Raw genomic sequence first — 27,151 nt, forward strand, 5'->3', positions numbered from 1 at the left:
TTTTCTTTTCTTTTAAGAGCAACTAAAGAAGCGCTTTGTTTCATTTGCAAACATGTTATAATGTTGAAGTTGAAAACACCACAAATTAATAAAACAAAACCAAGCACACCTCAAGTTTGAACACTTGAACATCCATTCTAGATGAGTATTTCTCCCCAGATCTGTCAGCATGTAACAGTAGATTGTGACAGTAGTATGTTATCGATGGAGAACATCACATGGGGCTGACGTGGTGTGCAGCAAAGGATGGCGCAGGGGAGGGCGGTAGTGGTGGACAGTGATTGGTTGATTTGGTTGGTCAGGTGACTGAGGGGGTTATGAACAGTCGAGTTGAGTCAGATCACATGATGAGGGTTTGCAGCTATAACGTCAGGAGGTTCCATCAGGAGGTATGGAAGCCTGACAGGTTTTAGCTTTTGGTGGACACTGGACAGAACACCCACCCTGAACCCCACCCTCACATATCCAGCGAGCACTCACACACAGTCACACACAGAAACAGACATGCACTCATACATTCGTGGGCAGACAGACACAGGGACACACACACACACACACACAGACGCATTTACCCACATTTACCATATTTTGCATAGACACACATAAATAAACACACAGGTTTGTTAACTTAAACTCACATGTACATTCATGACAAACAAATGCTTTCACATTTCACACGCACACACACACACACACACACACACACACACACTCTTGCCCACCCCCAGACTTGCGATGTGTTACTGTGATGATGCAGAGTGTGGTGGAAGGTGAAGAATAAGACAACGGAAGACAGGTGATGCTAAAATGAACATTTATAATGACTGCTGTTGCTGTCGCAAAATAAGAATCCTTAAAAAAAGACCTCATATATATTAGCACTAGATTGCCCACTTCACTGGTAATCCACAAGTCAAGAAACACAACTCACTAGGTTTTTTTTCTCTTTACAAACACAATGCTACAATTACATTAAATATTCAATACTCTTTAAGTCAGTTAATGAATGTTGTTAAAAGCAACCACTAAAATACTAAAAATAAAAACAAAACAATACTAATATTAATTCACCTTTTTCCAGTCGTTCCCTTTTTCTTGTTGCGTTGTTATTTATTAATAGTATAATAATAATAATAATAGTCTGAGAAATAAATAGCTCATGTGGTGTTCTCAGGGCAATGGGGCAGGCAGCATAAATCAAGAGTGGAGCTCAGAGCAATGCGATGAAATGGTGGAGTCTAATCTCACGCAGTTAATACTTTCAAAATGTCTCTGATGTACAGGCGAAATATGGAGATATGCCACAAGTTTGGTTCTGCAGGTAGTAGGATGGCTGAGTGGCACCTGCAGAGGTTAATCATCTCTAAACTATCATTCTATGTTATGTAAACTAGGACTGTATTGCACAAAAGTTAGCAGCTCAGCTTCCTCGTTTTGTAGCCCGGGAGGAGCTTAGTTTCTTTTCTTTTCTTTTTTTTTTAAAATTTTGTTCTCGCCACCTCCCTGGGTGTCTTTTTCAAACCTGGAGGAGCCGAGTCGAGCTGTTTTCCACGATGATATGTCTCTAACACGACCAAGCATTTTCAATAACTATGGCTTGATGATAAAAGATACTAGCGCCACTACAACTCACTGTTAGGAAAACATCAACAAATGTACAAAAACAAGCCTACGTTGAGAATGGCTCGGACTACTTCTCAAGGTTAGTATTATTATTCGATGAGCACAGGTATCTAAAGAGTTTGCTAACCAACATGGAAGCTAAACAGCGAATACAGTAGGTAAATCAACACTAATAACAACAGCACAGGTTAACACAGTAGAACTAGCATAGCCGATTATACAGGCAGACCTAACTATCGGATACAGAGGATGAAGTGTAATGATCGTTACCGCGTCCACTAGTACCTCTTTATGCTGCCGGCCCCTTTCTGCTCAACACTTCTCTCTTTACAGCTCGGCAAAAATCTGACAAAAATATTTACAATGAGAGAGAAAAAAAATGAAATTGTGGAGAAACAGTTGTTTAGTGTTTTTTTCTTTTTTTTTGTTTGTCTGCATTTCTTTTTTATGTTTTTTTTCTTCCTTTCATATGTTTTTTTTCTTTTTGTTCTTTTTCGACTTATATCTCAGAGAATTGTCCCCAATGATGAGCAACAAACAAACAAACAAAAAAATCCAATCATATCAGCTAGCATTGCACAGTCTCAGAGAGGTTTTGGGGATGGAATGGAGAGTTATCGTCCAAACAGTTGGATGAACACAGAAGGGGGGTAGGAGGAGGAGGAAGAAGGTCAATAAAGTTCATGAGGGGGTGAAAGTTCAAAAAGTTCAAGAAGACAGAGGATGGCTGCGCAGCTGACGGTGCGTAAACACTCCCCACACCACCACGTGGGGGCGGTGCGTGTGTCGGCGTGCGTGGTTTGGATGTTAAACAACAACAAAAAAAATCATCATTAGAAAATGGAGTTTTTGAATCTTTCCCATCGAGAAAAATCAAATGGAGCGAGAGCGAGAGAGGGAGGGGGGGATAGAAAGAGAGAAAAAGGTGAGGGAGGGGGTAGAAAGAGGGGGAGGTGAGGAGAGTGAAAGGTGCCCCCAACACTATGGCACACAATCAATGAAGTCCCACAGGCTGAAGAGATGACAGAATTAGGAAAGCAGCTGGCATGAGCGGTAGGGCTTTTTTAGGTAGGTTGAGAGGCAGGACAGTAGGTAGGTAGCCAACCTGCAGAAGGGTTAATCCTTGTCGGGTTTAGCTCTGTGGGGGGTGGTGAGGAGGAGGAGGAGGAGTGGTGGTGGTGGGGGGCAAGGTGCTGTTCAGTTGAGGCGTCATGAGCGACATCATGTTATGAGGGCGGAGCATGCTGGCTTCATGGGTGCTTCCAGGATGGATGTCCGACACACAAGAACAACTCAAAGAAACGCTTGGAATGGTAGTTGTTGTTGTTGTTGTTGTCTTTTTTTGTTTTGTTTTTTCCTCTCTGTTCTATTTTGGCACTCGAGAGAAGAGACTCGTGGGAGGCGGAGGAGGAAAGTGTGTGTATGTTTGGGCGAGGAGGAGGAGTGGGCAGTGAAAGTGCAAAAAAGAGGGCATGGAACAGTGTGTGTGTGTGTGTGTGTGTGTGTGTGTGTGTGTGTGGGAGGGGTAAACAGGCTACACACAGAAATGGCATTTTGTTAAAACTGGTCTAGGTTAGACAGAGCATACAGTACAAATCAAAACCAGGAAAAAAATCAACAGAGAAGAAGGAACAGAAAAACAGTGATATGACAAATGCAGTCTACAGTTGCTGGTGCTTCGATGGGGCCCGAGTTGGGGGAGGAAGAGGGGGTGGAAAAGGGGAGGAGCGGGGTCCCATAATATGTCCTAGCAGATGTTTGAAGAGGTGGGAGGGTCAGTGGTGGGTGTGGGTGAGAGTGGGTTTGAGTTTGTGGAGGTGGCGGTGGAGGGGAGGGGCAAAAAAAAACAAGATCTGAGAACTATGTCAAAGAGCCACACCCACTGAGAAGCAATGAGGTCACCTGGCGAGCAGGTGAGAGTTAAGTTTGCATTCCTCTACACATCACAATAAAAACAGAAAGGAAAAGTAACATGACTAGCCGGCTACGTCGCAACACAAGACAGCACGGGCACGGAGCTGGCCTAAAGCAGACAAACTCAGAGAGAGGGAGAGAGAGAGAGAGAGAGAGAGAAGAGCATGCACATCTTAATACACTGCTGGATAAACACCTACAGTAAGGCTACACATCTACAGTAGTCTCGCACACTGACCCCCACCTTCAGCTCGGCCTGCCATGCACAGTAACAGCAGAGAGTTTAGTGCAAACATGTCGCTAGGAGCAGAAATGGAAATTTTTCTTTTTTTTTTTTCTTTTGGGGAGTTTTGTAGGAAGCGGGCCATCTCCCATGACAACATCTGTCAGGATACAAAACATGACCGCACTGGAAATACTCTGGTTGCATAATAAGGAGAGAGAGAGGGAGAGAGGTGGACAGACTTTGGCAAAATTTCTTTTTTTTTTCTGTTTGACACTGAAGCCAATAAAGCATCCAATTGAAGTGAGCTGGGAAAATAGAGAGAGAGAAAGAGACAGAAAACACACTGGCAATGTTCAGTGTTGTTTCTCTCCCCGAGATCAGAGCTTTGGATTGCATATTAAGGAAGTGAAAACACAATCTGTCCCAAATTCTGCAGCGAGGCACCCGAGGGAGACCGAGAGTGCAGCAGACAGACTTGTGTGTGTGTTTTTTTTAAAGGGGGGATTTGTAGGTGAGGGAGGGGAGTTTTCACCTCTCTTTCTCACACACTCTTTACCACTCTCTTCCAACCCCACTGAAATGCACTGGGCGGGTCGAGAGATGCTCCATGTCATATTTGAGGTCAATAAGGTGCATATCAATGACAAGACAAGCCAGAGCTCAGAGTGTGGGGGTTGTAAAAGGACAGACAACAGAGTTATACTAAGAGCTCAACACAGTGTGTCGAGGGTTAGTAATGTTAGAATACAAAAACACACGAAAACACACGTAAGCCTCTACTGCACGTCAATGGTCAGAGGAGTGATATGCAAACTTATGCAGAGGTGAGTACATTCATGGACAATCTCAGTCTTGATTTGAAATTAAATCCTGATTTCTTTCTGTCTAAAGTTAGGCAGCAACTGAGAACTTTTTAGTACAAGCTCGCTTAGCAAGTAGCAAAATAGTCTTAGGTTTGTTCGAGAGATTTATTTGTATCCCTCTGAGGATGGTTAGACAACTTAACGACAAAATACTCATTCTGTTGTAACGTCAAAATCAAACATTTTGTTCACCTTTGTTCCGGTGGACCAGGACTCAAACAACAAACATTTGAACGCGTGTAAAACAATATCAAAATGCTCTACCCTTATCGGCATGCAAAGATTTGTCTCCGAAAAAATGAATGACACACACTGCCTAATTTTTTTTTATCACTTCTTTTTTGTTTCTTTGATTTTTTTTTTCCTTTTTTAGTCCACGCTTCACTTTGATATCATGCAATATAGACGTGCAAAAAAGATAACATCTATTTCCACAAAATACATTTTCATTGTAACTATAAAAGGCTGTATTTAAGAATGCTATCAAGTCACATTTTTTATTTAGCATAATTATGCTAACCTATCGCTATATTGATTTGTCTAGCCCCAGAGTCATAGTGCTGTTGCATTCTGGGACGTGTAGTTCCCAGAGGACTGGCTAACACTTTGCTAACATGGCGGTGCGTCCTCTTGTGGCAGGAACAGAGAGGGCTTAAACAAACTGCTATACTGAGGCGCTTTGACAGTCTACTTAGTTCTTAAAAAGTGTCACATGGACTATTCCCTTCCTACGTAAATTATAAATATGGTTCATTTGGCACTTTTCACATTTTCTTAATATAAAAGTATGTCTCCTCTTATCTAATGTGATTTAAATCAACACATTTACAGTTTCACTCTGCAAATACCTATTTTGGCACAGGTTTAACTTGTTCAGGTTAGAATTACACTATTATTAACTTATCGTCAGCTTATAATAGAGCTTGTATTACACTGCCACTTGAGACTAGGCTCTCCAGCTAAAGGACAGATTTCGATATGTTTTAACCTTGTATTTTTAGTACATCAGTTATTATTAAATAGCAGCATTTTCCACAAATTAAAAAAAATTGTACTCATGTAAACCTACTCAACATCTAAATCCAAAGCTCCTACGGCAGACAGAGGATAAAGGACAGGACGACATGCCACTACGTGTATTGCTTCCAGTACTCATCACATTTTATCTCGATCCCCTAACATTAAGATAACTGAAGAGATTGGCCGCTGTGTAAAAGACAGACCAGGAAAAGATGTTTTCTAAGGTTGAATTAATGAGATGAAAAAGAAATCCGTCAAGTATAAATCAGCTCAACTGGCACCTGTTTTTCCACTGTAAACACACTGTGCTGCATCCAAAGTAATCTAGCAATGAGACTAATTGGACAACAAACTAAAAATGCTGTGTTTTTGACAAAGAATCTCAAACCAATGATTTACCATAGAAGCAGGTTTGTCCAAGGAATTAATTTTCAATTCAGTATTAATCTTTAAAATATTAATTTAAATGAATTCAATATTTAAGTCCTGTACAATTTTAGAAAAAAAGTATAAAATGCCTGTCACATGTTCCCAGAAAAGTCTACAAATTGTTTTTTTGTGTCTGACGAACAGTCCGAAACCCAAACATATTCAATTGATGATACAATGATACAAGCAGCAGATCGTCACATTTGGAAAGCTGTAATCAGTAAATGTTTGCCATTTTTGCTTTATAAATGATAGTTTGCCTGCTCATACTTGACCTAACATGCTAACTAAATATAAACTGTAAAATCATTACTCACTGCTTACAGCACAGTACAGTTCTACAGTGGAACAACAGCACACTATCTACTACTACAACAATCTCCCTATGGTCTCATGAGGTTTTTGCCACAAAATATCAAACATAAATCCAGTCAAACCCCATCAATGACAAAATATTCCCTCATGATATGTGTATGTTTTATGTTTGTGCAGCAAGGTATTCCAAATGTTTCTCTTCAGTATTATGAAATAAAACGCACTGATCCAAACTACAGCTAAGAGTGTTTGTACACTGTGCCCTGCCAGCCTCAACTCTAACTTCCTCTGCAGGTGTGGTCATTTTCTGATGGTGGTGCATCAGGGCGTCTCCGAGCCTCAGCCGCCCGAGGAGGCAAAGCGAAGAGAGACTCAATCTGTGGTGTTTGTCAGGGCAAGCAGCAGACATGCATTGATCGTAACACCAGACATAGTCACCCATGGAGCGATGTAGTAGGAGGAGAGGGGGTGTCAGGATGGGAGTGCACTGGAGGACTGAGGACGGGTGGGAGGGAGGGTGAGGAGAGTGTGGATGGTGTTAGATGGGAGTAAAGAAGCCTCCTTACCAAGCTGTGGAGATAAACCCTCACTGGCGCTCCAACAGAGAGTGACACATTCGATAGCACAGTGGAGGATTTTGGATCGGATTGGTTTAAAAAGAATTAAAAGTCTGTTGTTGTTTTTTTAATCTTAGAGGAGTTCCCTCCCCTCACCAGGCTGTTTAGGTCAATAAATCAAATGCACCCCCTCCTCCTTTTGGCATTTCACATTCCGTCACACTTTAACTCCTGTTGGACTTAAATATCTGTCCAGAGATTTGCCCATTGGATGTACAGTACATTATCAATTTCAACTGTTTATGAAAAAGACACAGCTGCGATAGAAAAGTGAATTTATAATTTGTTCCAGTCTCTTTAATCTGCTACTGGACACCTAACACTCCCCCAACATCCCACCCTATAATTACAAAACACTTTTCCAGGACAACAGGTAAGTAGAATCTAATTGATCTCAACTCGTGACCTCAATTGATTGATCCTCTTCATCGACCTAGTCTCTTTCTCCTCCTTCAGTATTCAGATATGACGTACATTTCTGTTGAAGTTCTTCATATGCATTCTACATATATTTCATATATGTGTTTATTTTTCCCTGCCATACAAAAACCATCCAATCGCAATGCCATCTACAGCACACATCCCTGACCTCATAGGCAGGGAGAACCGCTCCCTCGCTTCACAGTGCATTAAGACAAAAAATTCAGTGTACTCCGATTGTAAAAAAAAAAAAAAATAATAATAATAATAACACGACACAAACAAAAAAATTAACAACAAAAGAAACAACAGCATCTTCAGCAGCCTCCTGGGTCTACAGTGGGCAGTAAACCTGTTGCCATGGGAGACCTGCAGTTTGCCAGAGGCAGAAACGAGCTCAACTCCCTGGACATATGTTGAAAATCTCTCATGTCTGCCCTTTTACCTCATCTGCAGTCGGACGGTTGCTTGATAAGGGCAAAGATCAGTGAGGCTATTAATCTCCTTTACTGATATGCATGCCGTCTTACAATAGCAAATCGACTAGTGAGGCTTGCAGACGAAAAATGTTCCCTCGTCATGTTTCAGTGTTACGTTTTTCTCAATGTTTGCATTTCTCAGTAGTACGTTGTGAGTCTTAAGTGCTCTTGCTTGATCTAGCCTGTGGTTTGGGTTCATCTAAAGAGGACCACAGGCTGAGCAGTAACAGTTCATCTGAGAATTTGTCTCAGCTCAACTCAATTATTCATTTCAGTTACAATTTTACATTGTAGGCAAACTGTAACAGGGCATTTTACTACAGATTTAGAACAGCGGGGATATTTTGGAGCATGAGCTAGGATAGCCGAGCATGATGACCAGGCGTTTCAGGATAATATAGCTGCTAAGACGCTGCACTGCAGCCTGTGGTGTGAGTGGTTTACAGATATTTCCTTGCTAATCTAGAGGTCTCACTGCAGTCTGCATCATAGATATGGTGAATTCCCTTTTCTAGCACCAAATATGGCATCATAGTGTTTTGTTTCAGTGTGTGTGCATGTGTGTATGTGTGTTCCCTGTTCTGCTCGTTGACTGGATATATAAGTTGATCCTTCACTGTATGATATTAATGCCTGGGGCGGCTTTCTTACTGGACTTAAATAAGACATATATTACACTATGTGACATTACTATTCATCTTCAATCCACTTAAATTAAAACAAAAAGATTCAAATCAAAAATAGTCTCATTTACATTCATGTCAACCTGAATTCACAGATAAAAAAAAAACGAAACAACTGAGCTTTTTATGGGTGAACTCATTAATAAATAATGACGATGGTGATGATTCCTATCGTAATAATCATGACAATATCATTAACAGAATTATCACAGCAGACTGCAAAAAATGCCATAGATCCTGTGTGTTTGCCGCAGCTTGCACAGTATCACTCTCGTCGGTTTCGCACTACGTGAGGTCATCAGCGTGCGCCTCGGCATTCTATCTCAAACACTAGAGCTGCGTATGGGGGGGCGCTATGTGCCGTAACACCCCTGCGGCGCTGCACTGCTTGTGGGATACATCACAGGGTATACAGGGGGTTGGTGTGCAAATGAAGAAACGCCCAGCTGATTCTCTCCCCCCACACCCCTCCCCAATTTCACTTTACCCTTCCTTCATCCTCCAGAAAGAAGGGAGGAGGGGGGAGGTGAGATCATAGGCAGGGAGGGGGAGAATGAAAGGGGCTGGGGGGATTTGAGGACGCTTCTTCTCTCACACACCAGGTTTAAGTTTGCAGTCTTGCTCATTATAAAACCCTTGTAAAATGGGGAAAAGGGGTGAGGGCGGGGCAAGGCTGTGGGCAAGTAGTGAGAGAGGCTTTGGGAGGAGGTGGGGAAAGGGGCTGAGGGGCAAATCAAAACTCGAAGAAAAACAAAAACCCTACGGGAAGGTGACGGGTGTGGGCTGCAGGGGGAGGGAGGGGTGAGGCTTGTTTCCATAAGGGATTTTGGGTAGGGGGGGTGGAGGGTTGTACCCTGTAAATGCAAACCCTCACCCCCTCTGCGCCCATGCCCTTCCCTCCCTCCCCCTACTTCCTGTAGCCTCTCAGGCAGTCGGCCTGTCTACATGGCATTCAGCTTTGTCCACACAATACACAAACGGACAAACAGACAGCTTAATTTACTAAACAAAACAAAACAAAAAAACAATAAAACAAAACAATAAAAAATCCCGAAAGGTCAAGACGTTAAGTAATAAAACCTTATTTACATGTTACACATTTTTTTCTTGGTTTTTCAGCGTGATAACTCGCTCCTCTCCCTCCTCGTCTTCTCAGCACATTTTTGCTTCGCGTCAAAAAATTTTTTTTAATAGAGAATACTGAAAACACGCAGAAGAAAACGGCGTGGACGATTCCTTCTGACATTCTTGCTCTCCTCTCCTTTTTCCATTCTCACTCTCACTTTTTTATACTCCTCCCCCAAGCCCCCACTCTTTTTTTTCCTCTTTTCCTCCTCGTTTCTCATTGGCTGTCAGGTTTAGCCCACCTTCTGTGGGTTGGTGGCGCGTACCCCCTGCTCATAGGTGATTCGCTGGCTGATCAGGTACTGTGCAGCCTGCGTGGCAGCCTGGGAACCCGTGATGGTCACCTTCCTGTTCCGAGTTCCGGGGATGAACTCGCCTTTCTTGGAGATCTGGATCCTGGCGCCAGTCAGCTCCTGGTACTCCACTAGCGTCTTCCCTCCTTTTCCCAAGATGGCTCCTACCAGGTTTTCTGGCACGGCAATCTCGACCACTTCCTTTGCTCCCTCTGCTAGCTTCTCTGTGGCCAGTAGAGATGATGCCACCAGGGGCGATGCAGCACTTAAGTAGCCATTGGTGGCCCCCGTAGCAGCAGCAAGGGATCCCAGGGAGAAGCCTCCGAGACCTGCCGCTGGATGAGCTGCACTTGTGGACGCATCACTTGCGTAGGATGCTAACAAATTAGCTGCAGCAGCTGCTGCTGGGTTAGCATTAGCTGCTACAGCTGCTAACACCCCTGAGGCTGCAGCGGGATTCAGCCCCAAGCCCAGGGAGTTGGTGTTGTAGCCGTAGCTGGCCAGGGTGTTGAGGGCAGAGGTGATGGCCAGTAGGTCATTGCCTGAGAGGCTTGACATGGTCGTAGGGAAGGCCCCGACCCCAGCCAGGCTGGCCTGGCCGAGCAGAGAGGAAGCTGTGGCTGCTGCAGCAGCTGCTGCGGCCGGCATGACCTCTGTTGAGTTGGCATATGGGGAGCCAGTGGGGTTGGAGTTGGCAACAGGCCCTGTGATGTTGGAGTAGGAGATGTTGAGGCAGGAGGAGCTCTGTGGATCCTCCTGGATCTTCTGGACAATGATCTCCACAGCTTTGCGGTTCTGCTCAGGCTCCCCACTGATGGTGACCACACGTTCCTGCAGGTTGATGCCCTCTGGCTTTTGGGATAACTGAACCCATGCCCCAGACTGCTCCATCACTGCCTTGACTGTCGCTCCACCTTTACCGATGATCAGCCCTGCCGTGCTGTTGGGGACGATCAGCTTGGCCTGGTGGGAGGGACAGGGAGGTTGGAGAAAAAGAGAAAATATATACAGATTATTGCTGTGTGACAGATACAGTACAAAATGAAATCAACTAAGTGAAGGGAAGATGTACAAGAAGGAGCAAGAGTGATAGACAGCTGTTTCTTATGTTTTCTATACTGCATATATTCAATAGAGAGAGACACAAATGTCACACCTGACTAAACATGTATGATAACAACGCTTCTTTAATTCAAAATACAGTGAAATGAGAAACAAGAATTATGCAATGGAGATTGGCGATGAAAAATCTTTCTTTTGTCATGCAAAACACGATCAAATGGTGCACACATCGTTTGGCTCAAGAGTAGACATTAAAGGCAAGGTCAGTGCTGAAAAGGACTTTGTCAGGGACTGCTTTTCAGAGGTGTCCTCGAGAAGGACGGGAGACAAAAGAGCGAAAGAAAAGACGCAGAGGGAGAGAGACTGAACCACTTTGGAATACAGAGAGAGGAGGAAGGAGAGAGAGCTCCTGATGTACTGTGTGTGTGTGTGTGTGTGTGTGTGTGTCAGCAGTGTATGGACGTCCTGAAGGACAAAGATCTGAGACAGACATAAAACATTATGGATTGAGCAATGACCGTTTCTCCACCACCTGAACATGTAAGTAATAAAGCGTGTTTTTTTCCATTTCTTTGGTACATAACGGAGAGAAAAGAAGAGAAAGAGATAAAGTGCAAGTCGGTGAGAGAACAGGTGATGAAGAGGTAGAGAGAGGTACATAGAGTGGGAGGGAAGGATGCATGAGAGAGAGAGAGAGAGAGAGAGAGAGAGAGAGAGAGAGAGAGAGAGAGAGAGAGACAGAGAGACAGAGAGAGAGAGAGGGAGGAATTCTAAAGAGGCTACTTGTGTGAAAAAAATAACATTGACTCCCAGGGGTCAGTGTTGCCATGGAAACACAGCTCCAGCATTCAAAGGGTAGTGAAAGGGAGTGAGGCGATGACACACACACACACACACACACACACACACACACACACACACACACACACACACACTCTTTCCATGTCCAAACCCAGCACAGCATATTTAATTTCACATATTTGCATGTAGGCTACAAATGATGTATCCTTGTTGTTATACTATTCTTTGTGATGCACTTAAATTTTTTAGTTACTGAGAAATTGTTACATAGTATACTAATTGTCTATGGAAGACTGTAACTGTAACATAAACCTAAGCATGCAACTGGGGTGCAACAAATTATTTTTTTATGACTGATTAATATGTTGATTTTGATAATTAATCTTTTGAATAGTCTACAAAATGGCAGAAAAAAAGTGAAAAGTGCCCATTATCATTTACAATAATATAAACACTTGTTAAGCTACAGTTGTTTTCTTGAGAAGAAAAAGATGAACCAATGAAACAATCATTATTAGTTAATTTTGCCCAGCTGTCCAACAAGAACTCTCTGAATGAATTAGATAAAAAAGGGTAGAAAAAAATATGGTTCTCATTTCCAAAATACATTTCAATATTATTGCTCTAAATAATGAAGGGTATGTGTCCCCTGTGTACCCCCTGAAATCTATACTTATAGGTGCAATACTTTGTTTTCTACCGTTTTCTCAATTTTAAATGAGTGAGTGAAAGCAAATAGCGATCTGTTCAGGTTGGCTGCAGTACCATCATCGCCGTATCTCTCAATACTCAGCGATCAGCAAGAATCTTTAATATCAAGGGAGATGGGGCACATTGTCTAACACTGTGTTGCGAAAAGATGAGCACTAAACCTGACTCAATCCAAGAAACTATAGTTTTTCCCATGGGCAACCAAACTAAAGTTGAACCCTGATGTCTATATTTCTCTGTTGCATCATATCTTATGTCTATAGGTCTGACCTGAGGTCTGAATGAACCTGTTTATGAAGGGTTCGCTGTTGTTCCGTTGACGTAAGCATTGAGTGACGCATCGCACTCTGCTGCAGCACTGAGCTCCATGCACAATGAAAGCATCACTCTGCTGAATGGAAACAGAGCAGAGGAAAGTGTGAGACGAAAAAACTTCTGCTGCAGCTTCTGTTACTTTGCTCTTCAAAACAAACTAAATGATAGAAATTGTTGCAGTGAAGTCGTTTTTCACAAACAAGGACACCTGCAGGAGATGTTATCGACTTCTGCAGCACATTAGCCGCATCGCAAATAAATGTGGGTGTGTGTACAAGTGGCGCGCTTTCTCCTCTTAGCATTGATCCCACTATCTGCAGAGCAAACTACCACTGCTATCTGCTGTCTGTCTGAACGTCGAATATTCATATTGAGAGCAGAAAGAGAGAGTGTGGGCCATAGGAGCAGGAAGAGGGAGGGCTGAAGAGATAAAAAGACTTGGCCTTGATAAAGAAAAGAGGACAATAAAACAAAAGAGACAGAGAGAGAGAGAGAGAGAGGGAGGGGTGATCGATTTAGTGAACTGAGAGAGAAGAAGACGAGATGCGCAATTTTTTTTATTTTCCGTCTTTCCATGCAGAGAGAAATAAAGGAAAGTGAAAGGGAGAGAGGGAAAAAGAAAAATGCTAAGAGAAAGGAATCAATTCAACTTACAATACAAAAAATGCGAAGGCCATTCCAATTACCTCCCGTCTCACCCTCTCCTTTATCCCTCCTCCCTCCCTACTTCCCTCCCTCCCTCTGCTTGCTGCAGTTTTAAGCCAACCTACATCTGCGTGGCAGCAGCCTCGATGCAGCGCTCTGTTGCCACGCCACATTCCACAGCTCGCTCTCTGCATCGCAGGTTTCCGCGAGGAGGAAGATGAATTTACATAGAAATAGAAAATTAGTAAGAGGCATGCAGGTGGGAGCCGATAATATGAGCGACTTCAAAACTGCAGACAGCGTCAAATATTCACTTCTCGCTGCTTTGTGTTTAATATTTGAGAATTATCTTTCCCCCGCTAGTGTTTGTTTGTGAGTTGTCAGTGTGTCGCTCGGTGGGATTAACAGGTGCCATTTTTCCTTTTTGTTCATTCATCTTTTCTCTCAGAACGAGTGGCAGTTTGTAGCCCGTTTCTATTGATTACTGTGAGGCACGTACACAGCAAGGCTCCTTCAACATGTCTGTTTACGTCCTGCTGCTATCAGAGACTCAGCTACAATCTGCTGTCCTGTGTAGATTAATGAGAAGAGCAACGTGCTAACAAAGTGTGAACACTGCTGGGGCTGAGCCACTCTATTTTCTGTTTGTTAAGCTCTGAGGATTGGCTCCAACGTCAAGCTACCTTTTATACAAAGCGAATGTACTCAAAATCACATAGAAAATAATCCACTTTATCAATCCAATTAACTGTTATGCATTACATGACACCAAACTCTTAAAATCTGTACATCAAAACCTTTAATAATTACTGTTATTCATTCATTTGGAGACAAGTTAAAATAGCAGTGTGTAGGATTGTGTGCCATCTAGAGGTGAGGATTGCAGATTGCAACCAGCTGAAACTTCTCCCATGTGCCAAGCGTTAACTCCCAGATAGGATTCCCTCAGTGTTTTTACCAGGAACCGAATCATCCGCAGAGATCTCCTCCTCTCCAGAACAAATGACTAAATCTGGTAAAAACACTGATTAAAGCAGTTTCATGTTACAAATCAGTGTTTCTTCATCACCGTGTGGCTCATTGCAGACAGGCCACTAACCCAGCACCTGCTAACGTGTGCACTCCCTTTTTTTTGAAGATCAAGACGTTCAGGATTTTTTTTTTACCAAAAGCCGGTGATGTATAAACTCTTCAGACAAAAATTTGCCGATCATTTGTCGACTGCAAACATAATGCAACATCTGAAACATGTAAGTAGCTACATGCCCATTAGCCACTTAGCACAATAATTACTGCTTTGCCGACAGCGTCATTAACAGGCTCAGTGTGTGACGTGCACTTGTAGATTAAATACAGGCCTATATTAATGAAGGTTCATTAGTATGGTTTTGTATTTCTCTGTAATGTAGCACAGTGTTAACAATATTACTTAAGCATTACTTTCTCAGACCTTGAACCCAAACCATTGTGTTGCCCCACTCAAAATAAGTAATTGCAACTAAAGGCCCTAAATGTTGACTATTGGATGACTAGGAAAATTCTTAGTCAGGGGCAGCCCTACATAGTTATTATATTATACTACATTTCTGCCAGTACATCCCCTAAATCCTACACACTGGACCTTAAACTACTGTACTTGAAGTACATTAACACAATATGGTCAAATCATCATACATCTGCACAATCCTCTACATGCATTATTCTAATGACTGAAAATGTTTTGTATATTGGTCAACATCTGCAACAAATTATGCAATTCACATCAATGCATACAACAAAAGCAAATGACGCCATGGGAATGTGCACACCTCATGCAACAGATGGAAATATTCCCCCTTGATTTTTTATTATGGCAGGATATCAGTTTCAGCTGTAAAAGGTCTGCACAGGTTTCAACTACTTGGCGTTGCAGCTGAAGTCTAATTTTGCATTCAATCACATTTTTATTTAAGTGGCGACATTTTGTGGATGGTTGTTTTCACAGTGATGAGCGAGTGGTGGTGGGGGTAAAAATGGAGACGAGAGATAAAAGAAGTGACAGGCAGCAAGAAAGCGAGAGAGTGAGGGAGGGAGCCAAAAAGATTTTACCCATGAACCCTTTCATCCTCTGCACTGAAACATTCTCGCACACACATGCACAGAGTGTTGGTGGGAGGATAAACAGTGGCGTACAGTGATGTCTGATCCCTCCTGGCCCTAATGATCACATCTACCATCTTTATATCCAACTGATTCTCTGCTAATGAGCTTCTCCGTTTGCCTCCACTCCTCCTCCTCCGCCTGCTCGGCTTTCTTTCCTCACGTTTCTCTCTTTCCATATTGTCATTTTTCTCTCCTTCCATCTAATTTTTGCAGATTTAAAGAGGTTTTTAAACCTCTTCTTACAAGGTCAAACACACACACTCCCACACACACAATCCGAAGAGCATTTTATTGTGAAATCATCATTTTCATCCTGGTTTTATTTAGCTGATGCTGTTGGTTCGGCTCGCTCTAATGGCCGACTCAGCCAGCCAGCCTCCTACCTACCCACAATCCTCTGCTCCCAGCACCTTTCTGCATAGCCGCCACAAAGAAGAAGATTATGTGACAGTTGGCAGCATTCAGGCAGTCGCTCCAACAGTGACGGCTCTTTCATGTTTTTTTTTTCCCTCAGCTGTTCTGATTTAATGCTTTTTTTTGTGAAGTTTTCAGGGTTTTTTTTTCTACATTTTCTCATCTCTGGTGTCTCCCTTTTTGTTTTTTCTCCTTGAAGAGCTTTCTATCTGTTGGGAGAAACTTTTCCACAGAGGAGAGGAGAGGAGAGGAGGGTTTGGCATCCATCCAGCTGCTGACTAGAACGTCCTGTTGCTGCAGCTGCTGGGTTGAGGTCGAAGGTCAAAGCCAATCTCCTGTTCATGAATACACTCAGGCAAACACTGTGAAGGAGCAGGGATGGGAAGTGTTGACTTCAGCAGGGATGCCGGCTTAGCAGATAAGCCCAAATCAATGTCAACAGCAGAGTGGGGTGATTTGATTCAAGATCAATTTGGAACAAGTTCAGGGTTGGACTGTTGGTGGTTTGTCAATGCCAAAACTGTCAAACTGCTAATAGTTTATACTTTGAGCCAACAGTGTTTAAAGGTCCAGTGTGTAGAATACAGGGGGGCGGGGGTATATTGGCAGAAAACAAGAATCATCGTGTCTTAATTAACTTATCATGAGCCGTTTAAATTTACATAGGGGTCATCATCCACACAGTCCACCATGTTACACCGCCATGTTTCTACAGTAGCCCAGAACAAACAAACCAAACACTGGCTCTAGATGGGGTCATTTTCACACTGGGCACAGTAATTAGCAGCCCCTCTGTGATGAGCAGTGTCAAAAAAACACAGTTCTTACAGGAAACTGCTTTCCTCAGTGTTTTTACCAGTTTCAATCACCTACTTTGTCTGTTTGGAGAAGAAGAGACCTCTGCGAATAATTTGGCTCATAGTAAAAACTTCCTGACCAATGAACACCAAAGGAATTCCTAACGGAAGGAGTTTCAGCTAGTTAGAATCTGCACTCCTCACTACGAGATGCCACTACATCTTACATACTGCTCCTTTAAATGTGCCTGTTTTTATTGAAACAAATTTTGACACTAATTTGTCTTTGCTTGTTTTGACCTGACGGGGCTCAGTTGCCATATTCTTGGGTTTTGGGTGTCATCTAAATTAGTTTGCGTGAGCATGAGTCAAGGTTGTTCCAGTTAAAAGTTCTGTATGTAACTCTGGAGAAAGATATTTGATTGTTGAGTCTTATCCACAGGTTGTCAAATACTGAAGCTTTGGGTTAGTGGTTTGATCCAACTACCAACCCAAAGTGTTGGTATTTGCAGCCTGTTCTCGTTCCGAACTTGTCACATACCGCCGCTTTGTCAGTGACTTCAGCAACAGACACCTGATGCCAAGAGCAACCTTTCACAGTGGTATGATACGCCCTAGGGTGGCGTCAGTTGGCAATGCGGCCACATAGAACCTTTTGCAGTGTTATGATACGCTGCTGGTCAGGCATACGGCACCTGCTGCGGCAGTATGATGTGTGGACGGGTGGCATCAGTTCATAACACAGCCAGACGGCAGCTGTTGCTGCAGTATGACACACTGCTGCTCAAGTTAATATATTGCCAGTAACGACATAATATAAGGAGCAGGAAAATTCGTATAGGGCAGGTGGGAGGGGTGATGGATGGGTCCAACAACCCTGGGCTTTCAGAACCTAATCATGTGCTTTTGCTGACGTCCCAGCATTGGTAGCGGCGTCCAGGAATGTCAATAGCATAGGCAGAAGAATATGCGTGATATGTAGATGTAAAAGGCAACTGACAAAGCCACAGCATGTGACAACTTGGGATGAAAATGCATTGGAATTTGACAACCTGTGAATAAGACAACAATCAAAAAACATTTTAGTTCACTGAAATAATAAAAACTAGACTTCAGAAAAAAAGAAAAATAGGCTAACTGAAGAAAAATTGTGTACGTACAAAACTAAGTAAAAAAAAATGCATAAAATAGTATAAAAAATAATTTTAAAAAACTAATACTAAAACCAATAAAAACTAAACTTAAACGATTTTTAGATATAGAAACTGAACTTAAACAAGCAAACCCACTCTGGAAACTAACTGAAACTAAACTGAAGTTAAAAAACAAAACAAAATTAAAAACAAAATTAAAATAAAAACTTATACCAAAATACCAACAAATACTAACCCTAGCCTGAATCCACCTTAAACTGGTCAAAGCATGCAGCAAATAGAACTTTTACACGGCAGACACTTTGATATACCGTAGTAGGAAAAGCACAGGTGCATTCAATACCATTTGAGATAGTTACATTCCACTTAGGGCAGGCTGTGGTATTGTGCATGCTGGCTCACTGGAAAAGCTCACTACAACACTTAATATGACTGAGCCATTGTTGATGTTATCAGTTTCACCTGTGCTTTTCCTACTATGACAGGTCAAAATGTCTGCTGTGAAAATGTCATTTAGTTTAAATTCAAAGTATTGCAGCTGCTTCCTGTCATCAGAATAAGGAACGTTTAATTCCTTGTGTGCAGCTGTGTGCTTCCCATCTACTACTGTGACCTTTCTCCCTGCATTCAGCAGACTGAGTCACTGACCCTCATGCTGTATTTTTGTTGAATGAACGTCATGGTATGATGAATGAACAAGCCAGACCTCTATTTGTCCCTTTTAATACTACACTATCATTAATTTGTTTTCTTCAACATCATCCACAACTCCATTTTGCTCCATGATTGGTTCAGCTTCTGGTGCAGCTGAAGTCAACCTTCTTCAATCCAGTGGTTGGGATTTCTAAATGAATAATCAATGTACAGAAAAGCAACGTAACTGAACAATTAAAAATCTTTCATCCTTAGACAATAATTCTCTGATACATTGGTGATCTGCTTCGCTTAATATTACCAGGTAGATCAGCCATATCGAAATCCAATCTGATTTTCTTAAAGGTATACTTTGCTGATTTTCAACCTGTATCATTTCAATGTGGGTAGTATGTGTAAATGAACTGTGGTAAACTTCCCTCCATCTTACACCCAGATCACCCTGCTCATTTCTCAGCTCAGACTGCTGGCTGTACAGCTGCTGCTGGAACCACAGATTGCTCACTGTAGGCCTACTTCAGCATTTTCGTATGCACGCCACGCCACCAAAGACATAAAGAGTATAGAGGCAAATTGAGAGAGACCCACCTCTTTCTCTCACTCTCTCAAACTCTGATCAAACTGTAAAACTAGGCAGTGCTGATCAAATATAAATCAAGATTATGTTACTGCATTGTCTATTTCTCACCTAAAATACCTGTATAATAGAATGAAGACTGAAAATACTGAGATCAAACGGTAAAGCTCAGCAGTGTTGATGAAGTCTGACCCAAGATTCTGTTAGCGATGGTAGTTCCAGGTTTTCTACCTTTGAGCAAGAGCAAATGTCACAGCCCTTTTCCTCTGTTTTTTTGTTTGTTTCTGAAGCAAAGTCAAAAGTATTTTCAACTTTCAATTGCATACACAGACTTACGAAGTTTTATGAAAATGCCATCTTTCAAGCAGTCAAATACTTCCTTGAGTCCTGGCAAAAAAACTTTATTCTACTCTGAAAATGACAGCCTTTTTCTTTGAGCCATGTTCTGATTAACACAACTTTTATAAGGCCTCCATCACGCCTTCTTTCTTTACTGTCATCATGTTGAGAAACAACCATTGCTACTGCATGCAACACACATGCTGCTGGCATAGTGAAGACAAAATATTGGGGAAAAAAAATTGCAACTGAACTGGAAAGATGGAACATACATTCATTGCCTAACAAAGTTGCAGTAAAGTCTTTCTGTTGTCCTGAAGCTGACCTGTTGTCCTCACAGCCTGTAAGCAGACAGACAGGCGAAGCAGAGGGGGGCAAATGTCTGCTTCGCTTCATCAACCAAAGCATGTAAGTCATTTTGTGTATCTGTAAGTTTGTGTGTGTGTGTGTGTGTGTGTGTTGCATAGCCAAGTAGTAGTGATAAGCTAACAGGGTGCTGAGGTCACCGAAGCATGGGAATCGGAGAGAACAATGTCTCATTTAACAAATGAGGAAACATGCAAACTGTTAACAAACATGGCAGCATACACATACATGCATAGACACACACACACACACACACACACACACACACACACACACACACACACACACACACACACACACACACACACACACACACACACAGTATGTTGCAGTAGTTTGTCAGGGTTTAACCTTGACATGCAGATGTATTCACACAGCTTCAGTCCGCTGCCTCCCTGGCGTCTCTCCTTTCTGTCTGTGTCCTAATTTTATGAAACACAAATCTGGGCAGAAAAAGCTGAATTCAGTAAAACCTTCTGAGCGCTGACAGAAAAGATTTTTCCGTTCTCTGAAGGCTGGAAGTGTTTCAGTTGGCGGAGACATTGTGTGACAAATAGCAATCGAAAATAAATTTGTTGAATGCATAATGGCACAGCCTCTACATGATAAATCGCTCAGTTTTATTGGTAAACACTCTGAAGAGTTTTCACTTAAAGCTTATTCACCTTCAGATAAAATATAACCGCCATGAGCTAAAAAACAATAACTTGATGGGGTTCAATCAGGGTTGTGTTGATGTTTTCATTTGAGAGTTTTGCTTGTGCATCATCCCACCTCAAAGAGTAACAAAAATCTGTAAATACATTTAGAGTGCATAAAAGTTTACATGCCTGAATGAAATAAACCCCACAGATAGATATTTTTCAACTGTGTGAGATAAGAATAATTTGACTTCCTTTAGACTCACCCGTACTTGTAATCAACCTGCCGCAGTGACTTCCTGCTGCAACAGCCACAGAAAATAACAACACCACTGCACTTTTGAATAGGTCCTGTCAAAAAACACTGCCGGACGGTTCAGTTGTCAAGTCAAAAGTAATATGCACCTTGTGTCAAACTGAATTAAAATATCACCAAAGTACTTTGAGTTTGAGCTACCACCTATGAGCGAAGCATACAGGTGCAGCTAAGCAGATTGATGTCAGCAGGCAGCTGCATCACCAAAGCCGGCAAAGCACCATTTTAGAATGTTTATTGCCATACACCTGTGGATGAAACTATATCAAACTACTAAGTTATTTAACACTACAGTACTTGCTAGATGGGCGGCAACTGACTACAGACCAGTCAACACCGTGGAAGACTTGGGTCTAAGGGACGTCCTCAGGTTGGCACGTTGTCACAGCAGGTAACACTAGTGCCACGCATACAGGACCTGTACAGAGAAAGTAAACTGAACCCCCTGAAAAGTGCTGTCACATTGACCAATCTAAAAGTCAAGATCATAAAATATATTCTTTTGCATTTATTTGATTCCCAATCAAGACACTCTGGCAATAACTGCTTTTACGTTGTTGTATGGACTTCAAAACTGCTTTTAAATGCATAATAATGGAATTTTAATGACTGATTAATGATTGAAATTTGGGGATTAATCGCAATTAAAAAATGTAATTGTTTGACAGCCTTAATTAAATGAATTCGTATTTTATTTTCACATATTCTGGCATGTTTATATATGTCTGAAAATGTTTTTCTTGTAGGTCAAAGCAGTTCAATCTTGATTTACTCGTATATTTGTAACCTGTTCCATACTATTAATTAGAAATAGTCAAAATTGTGATTATATGCTCCGTTGCGGAGTACTAATGCACATACCTGCTTCCTGAAAGTTAAAACTCTTCTATTTCCCTCTAATTCTCTATATTTTTTTCCTCCCTTTTCCTCATGTTTCATCCCTCCTTCATCCCTCCATCCTTCCATTCTTTCCTTTCCTCATCTGTCTCTCACTATGTCAGAGCTGTGTTGGTGGTGATGACGAGTCTCTTCTCGTCCAAACTTTGTGTCGCGTTCCATCCAGGTCACAAGGCCGTCTGTCAGTGCTGTCACTACAGGCCAACACACACACACACACACACCTACAAACACACACATATGTGTGCAAAGATGCACACACGCAAAGACACACATTCATTCACAATTTCATTCCTACCTGAAAAAGGTGCCTACAATCCCACGTGTAAAGATAAACAGATAAAAACATACATAAAACAACACACAGATACACACGCTGGGATGTAAGTGCACACCTACATACACACACACACACACACACACACAGCAACTAGAGGACAGCAGACAACTGTTGAGGCTGCAGGAGTTTGAACTTTGAAGTCTTAAGCAGGGGACTTTAGCTTAATCTGCCTCCTCCTGATCCACAGGCTTAGTCGCCTCTCTCTCCTCCTCTGCCTCTACCTCGCTCTCGCTCTGTCTCTCTCTCTCTCCCTCATCACCCTGTCATCCGTCTTTTTCTGTCTCTCTCGCCGTCTTTCTTCTTCCATTCTCTGGCCTGTCCAGGAGCACAGAAACCCCCCTGCAGGTTAAAAATAACAGCAGGACAGAAGAGCTGGGGTACAATGACTGACAGCGAGGGGACATAGTGTTAACTCGGATAAGAACATTCATGTATACATGCGCACACATCCACAAATAAATCCACACACCTTTATATATAGTGCTCATACCACACAGAGATTTCAGGGCTCTTTTCTGACTTCTTAACCAGGATTTTGGAACATTTTGTTCCTGGTATGCAAACAATACACACATGAACACACACAATATATAGTCTGTGTACATAGCAGGCACACATGGGGAAGGTTAGGGCTGGCTTACGTCCTGTAATGTTTCAGTTTGAGTGATCTCCTGGACAGATTTTCCTCTCCTGAGAACATTAAACTGTCATCATGCGCTTATAGATGCACACACACTCGACATGAAATGTTAAAAAAATTATTTTACTGTATGTGATTTTTCTTGCCTTAATAAGTTCAAATGTAAAAGCAGCCAAAGAAGCAGGTCAATTTCAACACACTGTTTACAAAGCAAAAACTAAATATATTTGTGCTTCAATAATTCAAAACACAACTGCTTGAATCATTAAACATGCTCCTGATTTGTAAATTAAAATTAAGCATTAATGAACGACTGCCAGTTGCCGCTTCAGACTGTGAATCACTTTTTTGGAAACTGTTAAACATTGTGTGTGTTTCCTTTAACGGGCTAGACCCTCTGCTGGCTCCATCATTACATGCATGGTGTGCAGCCAAGACTCGCTCAAACCCACAGGACCCAAAGTTTCCAGAGATACAAAACATGTCCTGCTGAACATCGGGGATGAGTGCAGACTTTGAATTGATGCATAATAAATCTAGAATATTTCCACTTGATGCTGAATATGAAGTAAATATCATGTGTTGTAACTTCAGTGAAGTATACGAAGAAGCACATGATAATGATGGGTGAGCTTTCTGTTTAAGCGGATGTAAAGGTCACTAGCTTCTTACATCATTTGTAGAGAACACCATGCTGCAGGTACTTACAGATAGTGTACAAGGGTATTAAAATCTCTCTTTAAAAGACATAAAATCTGTTTGTGTAATGAACTGTGAAATAATACAATGTCCCATCTTTGTCTCCTTTCTCCCTTCCTTCTTTCCCCCTTTCTGTTCTTGGTCTTTACATAATCTCCTCCCCTCCCATATCCCTCTCTTCTTCTGAAACTTTATTGCGAAAATTGCACAGTTGACTGCACCAGGTATGACAGGCAAAGCTGACGTGGCACAAGTAAGGAAGCAGACAAATAAAACCCGCTGTAGCAGCTTCAGATAATGGATAAGCATGAAGATAACGACATCAAATGAAAATAGGTGACCTAAGGCATCTCTCTCTCTCTCTCTGTCTCTCTTTATGTATCATTTTTGTCATATGGATTACTGTTAATTTATTATGTTGATTTGTTCTGTACGACATCTATTGCACATCTGTCCGTCCTGGTTTCTACCATTTTTTTCCCCCTGTTAAAGGGGTGTTTTTGGGGAGTTTTTCCTTATCCGCTGTGAGGGTCCAAAGGACAGAGGGATGTTGTATGATGTAAAGCCCTGTGAGGCAAACTGTGATTTGTGATATTGGGCTTTATAAATACAGCTGAAACTGAAGGCATCTATTGGCACCAACCATGTCATGCTATTCTGTCAGCAAGGGGCTTAATAACTCTCCATAGTTAGGCTAAGTGTTGGCGAGGGGAAAAAGTGGCATTGCCAATTTTCAAAATGGTGTTTTTGCATAGTTGTGCATACTGGACTCCCTAAATAGTTTTGGAATTGCATAAATTAGCACATTATAAACACAAGTTTTGAAAATGGTGATGCATTTGTTCACTCACGATTTGATATTATGGTTTAATGCCTTGCAGTGATTTCTTCAATCAGTGTTTGATGCTTACTTTTCTTCATTCATTCATCTGAGAACATTTTATTTCTCTCCTGGTTTTGTTTCAAGGGTAAAGGAGGAACATAATTGTTACAGTCTGATTGAAAGATTTTTTCTCTGTGTTTTGAAATAAATGACCTCACCTCTAGTGTTTTGTAATCATATTGACTATATGTATGCAAAACGAGCACAGCCGGGATGACTCTATAATACAGGATTTGGTAAGGGTGGCTGGAGATATTAGCCAGGAGCTTATTTGAAATTGCTCATTTTGGTATCACAGCTCCTCTAAGAGTGGATTGTTGAGGGTGGTGCTGGAGTGGGTGAGGATGGATTTGGAAAATTTTGTCCCCCTGTCCATAATGCATAATGATTGGCCTGGCTGAAACCACTCTTAAATGAGGCATATTCACCACACCGGCTAATTTCTCACCACTTTTCTTGTGCATCCCCCCCAAATAAATATGTCTCAAAGAAAAACACATCAAAACTACAACAAAACAACAGGAAACAAAGAAGAGAATGACAGGAAGTGAAAGAACAAACAAGATGTCACATCTGAACTTGATTTTTCTGTGTGTGGTGTTCATGTGTGTAAAACAGTGCAGTAAAATATAGCAGAGATAATATAATGCAGACACACACACACACACACACACACAGAGAATGTTATTCTGCTGACTCAGCAGCGAGGCAGAGACTACAAATCACAGAACTGACAGGGAGATAAAATGTTACGAAAGAAGGCAAGAAAGACACTGTAAAAGACTGCTCACGTGTGTAAACCCTGATAACAAGTCAACAAAACACAGAGGAACAGAACAGATGTATGGGTGAGTTTTAGTTATTTATAACTTTAGTGACTTATAGATGTTAAGATCTGAGCCCAAATGGATTTGAAAGGATTCAGATTCAATAAAATGCTATCAAACCCCAACCTTGTTCTTTCATTCACTGATCAGCAACAACAACACAGAACTAATCCTGACTGTTGGTGTGTTTGACTCATTTTTTGGCTGAGGCTGAATTATTTCCTTCTCGCCAGCTAAGCGCAGAGTCTTACACTCCCACCTCTTCATCATCTGACACAAAGTGAGCCAGACTCTACGTTTTCCTGACATTTATGGCGAACTTCCTGTGTAGGGATTCAAAAACAGGAAGTAGGAAACAGGTGTTCATGCTGGAGGTGAAAGTTCACAGGAAACGGCCCCTCTCTCCTGCAGGAAGTGGCTGGAGGGTGTGGCAAGGACAACAACCAGACGAGAGTGTAAATGCTCGTATGTATGTGTTCACCGTTCAGCGAAACAACGTCAAAGTACTTCTGCAGTTTTTAGTCTGAATAAAGGCCAGCAGGGCCAAATATAGCCCCAGAATAATACCACAACAAAACCACAGGCCATTTACAGCTGATCTCACAGGGGACGCAGCTCCAGCTCTGCAGCTCACTTCCAAGCACCATAATGCAACAATAACAGACGAGAGAGCATGTTTTACTGCCAATATGAATACAATATTGATGCAGTAAGTAGGTGATGCCTCACTACATTACACATAAACACAGTAAGGGAGGTCTCCAGAGTGCTTTGGCTTTTATGGAACGATTGTTGATGTTTGTGTGCTGTTTTGCTTCAAAGACTGAATTTACAGAACACCAAAACAACAGCAGGTAAACAGGGATGGATCAAAACTAGCTGCCTGGTTACCTGAAACATGGTCCTGGTGTCTGTGACGTCACACAGGTTAGAATTTGGATTCACTGCCTGCCCACAGCTTGTCTGTTGTTTGAAACCAGAATAGAGGAAAGCCAAAGAGCAAACTGTTACACTTATGTCCATGTTACACTTATGGCGGCAGTAGCTCAGTCCATAGGGACTTGAACAGGCGACCCTCCGGTTCCCAACCCAAGTCCCTGTCCGGACCAAATATGGAGCGTGGACTGGTAGCTTGAGAAGTGCACAGAACCCCCCCAACCACTCGGGGCGCCTGACATCTCTCCACTTTGTGCATGTATAGGTCCTGTTTGTGCATGTGTGTGTCTTTCGGACCTGTGTGTAATTGACATGTCATGGAACACATCATAAGTGAGGTTTCCATCAAAAAACATAATCAAATCTAACCTATAATATATATAATAGTGATATTTCATCTAAATTGCTTTATTCTACATGTCTCATTTGAAATGTCACCCATAAAAGACCATTTGCACCAGATCCTGCAAAATAAATCCTTTTAAAAAAAGCTAATAATGGCCACTGTGCCAAGTTACTGTTGTGTACGGTTTATTTGGGAAAATGGTCAATATGCATATTGCAAATTTAGTGTGAATATACAAAAATATGGTTATTTCTTTTTCAGAAGTCATGTAAGAAGATTTTGGTGTCAGACGCCTGACACCAAAAGTCACCTTTCACGGCAGTATGATATGCCGCTGGGTGGCATCAGTTTGTAATGGAGTCTGGCATAACCGTTCACAGAGAAATACAGCTGGTCAGCCGGATGGCCCCTGTCGCGGCAGTATGATACGCTGCTGGAGTGGTGTCAGGTTGAAACACTGCAGGTAGCGACACAATAGGAGCTGGAAAGCCCCTATAGGATGGGTCCAACACAAGCCGAACTTTCACCCAGGAGCCTGGTTTTTGTTTGCTTCCAGTGTGACTGTAGCGCCAAACCATGACATTTTATTCTTATCCTAACCATGTGCTTCTGTTGATGTCCCATCATTGATAGCAGCATCCC

At 42.0% G+C, this 27,151-nt stretch overlaps 1 protein-coding gene across 1 annotated transcript in view; it reads right to left on the minus strand.

The window, feature by feature from the left end:
• Nucleotides 1-797: 797 nt before the first annotated feature.
• Nucleotides 798-27,151, minus strand: part of nova2 (NOVA alternative splicing regulator 2) — a 102,096-nt gene continuing 75,742 nt past the window's right edge. The window contains exon 5 of the mRNA XM_050066612.1: nucleotides 798-10,970. Within this exon, the coding sequence (XP_049922569.1) occupies nucleotides 9,948-10,970 (1,023 nt within the window). The 3' untranslated portion in view covers nucleotides 798-9,947. The remainder of the gene's footprint in view (nucleotides 10,971-27,151) is intronic.

The sequence above is a fragment of the Epinephelus moara genome, chromosome 2, assembly GCF_006386435.1.
Source record: "Epinephelus moara isolate mb chromosome 2, YSFRI_EMoa_1.0, whole genome shotgun sequence".
Lineage (NCBI taxonomy): Eukaryota > Metazoa > Chordata > Actinopteri > Perciformes > Serranidae > Epinephelus > Epinephelus moara.